We start from the raw sequence: 5527 nt of genomic DNA on the forward strand, positions 1-5527 counted from the left end.
TAGAGTTAAATGATGACTCAGACCTATCCAGAAATATGCCAGTAAACTGAGCTCACACACAGGCACATCCCAACAGCAGTCAGACTGAGCTAAGGGAAAGTGACTGCAGAGGAGTGCCACCTATTAGCATATACTAGTGAGAGATAAGGAAACCATAACACCTTTGACATAAAAGGGAGGAGAATAGAATGATAGGTAAAGGGAGGGGATAGGAAAAAGTCAATATATTTAGTGAATGTAGGACATGGCTAAGCTAGATTGCCAAACAGGATGCAAGTAGCATGAAATATTAGAATAGGATCAGGAAATAGCTCAGCACAGCAAAGCATAACAAGAAAAGCTGCAAGATTCTGATAGGATTCACAACTGAGGTATTACATGGCTGCTATACACAAAGCTACTATCCTTCTACTACTACTAATCAGCTCATCATTGGTGCATTGCAATGAGCATGGTTTAGCACAACAAACTGACTTTAATGAAGATGGAGGGGAGAAGGATAGTATATGGTTTTCTAATGCTGCTGAAATGAAGGACTTTGCCCAACTTTCATGGGAGTATGTACATGAACTTCAGTGTTGGCTGTGGCCAGAAGAGTGCGAGGATATAAAAAGGGAGCATGCAGGTGAGTGCTGTACATTGCTAATATTTCTTTTCTTACTTGCGTAAAGCTTTTTCAGTTTTCAGGTACATTACGAATACTTCTAATGATAAAAATGGATTATTACTACATAAATTACACATATAGGGATTAATCCTGAATGATAAAGTCATGTTGTTTGTATAAAATGTATACTACTACATACTTTGTAGCTTACATCATAAGGAGCTTCTTCTATGTGTATTCTGTTCAGCTAAAGCGAAAATATATATGAATATATATGAATTTCTTTTATTTTTTTGGATAGCCTTGACAGGCTAGTACTGTCAGAACAATAAATGTTGCTTTCGGGAGACATCTCTAAAATGTAGATTTCTTTTTCCTTAGGACTAGTAAGGCAGCTTTTTACTTTTAATTGAATAACCTAGTGAGATGTAACTTTTTTTTACACAACCCACCACCTTGTATAACGTCAGTTTAAGTCTTTATATAATCTGTTCATCACATTGCCTTGATCACTAAATCAGTATTGTTGTATAGACATATATTCTGCTGTTTTACAGACTGGAGCTGGAACAGTATTGGATGGGATTCCCTGAATGTCCTATCTGACTTGTACTCTAGAGTGACGAGTTTTACTGATCTTACACAAGGATCTGTTATCAACAACCTAACAGGTAAGGAGAGCACAACCAATCATAAAAGCTTAATCTTAAGATTAGACGCCGCTTCCTGTCATAGATCAAAAGCCAGAAAGTCTTTAAACAAAGATAAGTGAAAGAACAAATTTTTGTAAAATGATTGCTTGCGATATATAAAAAAAACTCTGTAGGATGTCAAAGCATTGCTGACCAAAACTTTATAGAATAAATAGGGTAATTCAGAAATGCTGCAGAGGGCACAATATATAAAAATATATTTTTTTCTTCCTTTTATAGGCCTGCAGTGGGATCTAGAGCAGCGGATGCATGGCCAGCATCTGGCAGTAAAGCAGATAATATCTTCCATGAAGAAGTTCCTGCAGGAGGATGAATCTAAAAAGTCCCGGGTTCTCTCATTCCATGGATGGACAGGCACCGGCAAGAACCTTGCTGTCCGTATCATCGCAGAGAATCTTTACTTGAATGGGCTGCGGAACCGGTGCACCAAGGTGTTCATTCCACAGCTTCACTTCCCTCACCTGTCCAACATGGAGGCATACAAAGTAATTATTTTTTTTTCATCCTATTTAATCTTAAGTTTACCTTTAGTACAGTTTTCTGTAAAAGCTAGCCCATTAAATTTACTGGCCCATTGTGGGATTATCTTGCTAGAGTTCCAGGGCTTGAATTTTCATCTGCATTTTTAAAGAAAAACTCCATATTGGACTGTAAAGTCATCTAGAAGTAATCTAGTGGTGAAAAAGGCAGAAAGAACTAAAAGCTCAGGGAGCAGCGATCCTGCTACTTGAGTCCTGAAACCATAAAAGCCAGCTGACTGTTTCTAGTAAATATTAAATGTATTTTCGAATTTGTTTGACATCATGCTTCCCCCCAAAACATTTTTTTGTAAATCAGATGCAAAGTTTGTATTGGAGGTGAAAACCTGTTAAAAAGCAAGACACTAGTTGCCATAGATCGTTTGGCCAGTTGCGCCTTGTCTGCCCTTATTAAAAGTTCCCTATTAAGATGTCTTAAATTCAAGTTTTAGATGCAGGATATGAAAAAATTTTATTGCAAGGCATTAAGGAGAATGAAATGTGAACTGGGCTAGAGACTAATGTGATTAGAATAGTGTACCCATAATAAACTGGGCTGTATTTTGACATTTTGCCTCCTATTTACTCTCAGGTTCAGCTGGAGAAGCAGATCAGAGAGATTTCCTCTCGTTGTACACAGCCCCTGTTTGTATTTGATGAAGCAGACAAATTGCCAGCAGGTCTCCTGGAGCCTTTGTTACCCCTTCTGGTAGATGACCACCAGGCCCACAGCATCCTTATATTTCTCAGGTAAGCTTTGACAGACAGGCCTTTTTTTTCTTACAATAAGAGAATAATCTAAGTGGAAGGATAGATAAATCTATTATGTTGTACTATTTATATTTTCATTATACTATTAATGTCTAACAAATATATAGTACAGTGGTAAGCATTGCAGTCAGACTCTATTCTGATCATGGTATGTGTTTGTTCTTACAACAGACCTGTAGGTTATTTTTTTTCTTTTTCATATCACGTTCCAAAAATACATACTGGCCAATTTATTAGTTTTAGAGTACACTAAATAGCATTGCAAGGATCTTTATTCCTTTAACTGTGATTGGACAAAAATACCAGCCTTAGAAAGTTTCTGTGTTTGGGAGATTTTTTCCCTCACTCCCTGAGCTCCTTGCAGTAAGATAGCGTAAAATGGTTGTATATGAGCAAATGTTATGTTTTATTAAAACTAAATGCTCATTTTATTATTTTAGTGGTGTTGGCAGTAGTACCATCAATGAGGTTACACTTAATTTTTGGCGTGCTGGACAACATCGCGAGGTGATCACTTTAGATGATTTTGATCGACCATTAAAGACTGCAGTGGATCGGCATGAAGGTACATACACAAATATAGAGAATACATGTTCTTTTTGCAATTTAAAGGGAAATCAAAGTGGTTTTAGAAACAATTTTTTATAGTCATATTTTATATATCATATTTTATAAAAATATTGGGGGGTAATTTGTATCATTGTGTTTAGAGAGCATACTAGAATTTAAAAAAAAGAAAGTTCAGTAGCAGACCTCTGCCCCATAAAATGACATATTCCGCTATATGTATAATCAGCTTAGGGCTGTAGGCACAGTTTGGGAATAAACCTGTTATATTAAACCCATAGCTGCTCCCTGTTTGCAAGTCCTTAGCATATTAAGGTATACATATGGAAAACCCCTACACCTTCTCTTTAAATATCTCTAGATAAATGTACATCTCCCAGCTTTTCCTAAATTGCTGCATTTCCTGACAATACAAAAGGAGGAATAAAGGTTACAAGTCTGATCTCTTTAGGAGGATATTTATTGAGACACGATTTAAACTGCCATTCCAGATCCATTTCCAAAAAATACTGCATTCCTAGTTAGTGTTCTGATCCTCTGCACTTAACCTTACCACCCACTGTCTCAGAATGAGTATCAGCTCTCTTGTTCAGTTAACTGTGGCTCAACTCGTCCAACAATTATCTGCATGCTTGTTTCAGGTGTGTGAAACTGCTGAAATTTAGAGACCAGCTTTACAACCAGGCAATTAGTATTCTTTATGATGAATTCAACAGTGGCCACTTACAAGTAACCAATAAGTAAAAGTAACCATTGTTAGTCCCCTTGAAAATTATACTTTTATGGTTTGAGATTCCAAAGCTTTCAGGGTCCCGAGTTACTGATCCAGAAGAAGGATGCATCAGCATGAACAGCTAGATGCAGAATGTTTCAGACATTAACAGAAATCTAATTTCCACCTCAAGGTTCATTGTAGAAAACAAAATTACCCTGGAAACTACTAACATGAGCCTCATACCTGATATCCTAGACCTTATCAATAATTTCTTATACTAAGCTTGGAGTACTTTAACCAGAATGTCTTTTTCTCCTGACAGATCAACTGCTTCCATGGCACCTGCTGAAAGAAGGTCTAATAGATGACTTTGTACCATTTTTGCCCCTGGAACGCTCTCATGTAAAGATGTGTGCCCGGGATGTCTTCATTGCGCGTGGTTTACCTTATACAGAAAGTTCTCTTGAGAGAATCCTTCAGGAACTTGTATTTGTACCAAAGAATGAAAGGGTTTTCTCTGCCCATGGATGCAAACACGTAGCCCAAAGAATACACTTTATGAAGCCTTAAACTTTTTTGGAGGCTTAGTTACAAGCCACAAGATCTATGGGCCTGGAAATAAGACACAAAGAAACTTGCTAAATAGACAGCACTACAATATGAAAGACTTTAGGGGAAATGCTACATTCCACCCGTGAAACAAGATTTACATTATGAATTAACAATTTTTATAGTATAAAAAAATTGTTTTCCATTTTTCTGCAATCGAAAAAATAATCATGGTGAATAGTCTTTTTTTCACTTTAAATGGAGTAGGATCCCAACAGCTAAAGCTGGGAAATGGACATACTGAACAGTGTTACACATTGCCTACATCATCTGGCCTGAATCAGGCCCAATTACTTTTATTGCTAACTACATTGGGAGTCAGGCCTGTACCCCATCCCGCAACTCTCTGAACAAGACTGGATGGAGACATTCACTAGTTTTTCCCAAAAATGAGAATAGGCTACAGTTTTAGTAGAAAACTTAACAGAAAGGAAGAAGATATTTAAGCTGAATGAAAAGCACTATGAGAATGCTGTAATGAATGTGGTTTATGAGTACTGTTTTTTTTTATATACATTTTATATATAAATATCTTTATCAATTGTCTATGATCTGTTACTAGTATATTCTGATTTATTTATTTTTTTACTACAATAAATATTTTACCAGATACAATCATTGAAACTGTGTCAGTCAGTTTATATCACCTCTTACCTACAGAGATTACACACTTGCCATTGAGCAGGTTAACAAGGGCATCCTACATTTACAGAAACCTCCTGATCGGCATTCACTCATGATGATGCAAGAAATGCGTCTCAGCTCTGTGGTGCAAAGTCTGTACTGTCTGCCTTCTGCAGCCAGAGCCAAATCAATGAGTTCATGCACTTTGCACACTTGCTCCTCGGGTCGTAATGACCCTTCTTGTACACAAAAAAATTACAACAGCAAGCATATATTTGATTTGCTAATATTCAGCAGCAACTGGAATGTATGGTTTTATAGGGTTAACGGCAAATTCCAACAAATACAGGCTACATCTACAAAGCCATGCAAACACAGACAAAAAATGTGTTCCTGATGCTAG

At 36.9% G+C, this 5527-nt stretch overlaps 1 protein-coding gene across 1 annotated transcript; it reads left to right on the plus strand.

The window, feature by feature from the left end:
• The first annotated feature begins 277 nt into the window (after nucleotides 1-277).
• On the plus strand, nucleotides 278-5124 carry TOR3A (torsin family 3 member A). Its single transcript, XM_072419758.1, has 6 exons — nucleotides 278-625; nucleotides 1165-1278; nucleotides 1540-1805; nucleotides 2431-2588; nucleotides 3050-3174; nucleotides 4214-5124. The coding sequence occupies exons 1-6, from the start codon at nucleotides 379-381 to the stop codon at nucleotides 4459-4461; spliced, it is 1158 nt and encodes a 385-aa protein (XP_072275859.1). The 5' UTR covers nucleotides 278-378; the 3' UTR covers nucleotides 4462-5124.
• Nucleotides 5125-5527: the final 403 nt, after the last annotated feature.

This window comes from Pyxicephalus adspersus, chromosome 8, assembly GCF_032062135.1.
Source record: "Pyxicephalus adspersus chromosome 8, UCB_Pads_2.0, whole genome shotgun sequence".
Taxonomy (NCBI): domain Eukaryota; kingdom Metazoa; phylum Chordata; class Amphibia; order Anura; family Pyxicephalidae; genus Pyxicephalus; species Pyxicephalus adspersus.

What these genes read in the sequence shown, in the direction of transcription:
- TOR3A (XM_072419758.1), top strand. Translation starts at nt 379, where the DNA reads ATGGCTGCTATACACAAAGCTACTATCCTTCTACTACTACTAATCAGC. An exon ending in TGTTATCAACAACCTAACAG is followed by an intron (nt 1,279 to 1,539) that starts GTAAGGAGAGCA and finishes TTCCTTTTATAG; the next exon opens with GCCTGCAGTGGGATCTAGAG. An exon ending in AGCATCCTTATATTTCTCAG is followed by an intron (nt 2,589 to 3,049) that starts GTAAGCTTTGAC and finishes TTATTATTTTAG; the next exon opens with TGGTGTTGGCAGTAGTACCA.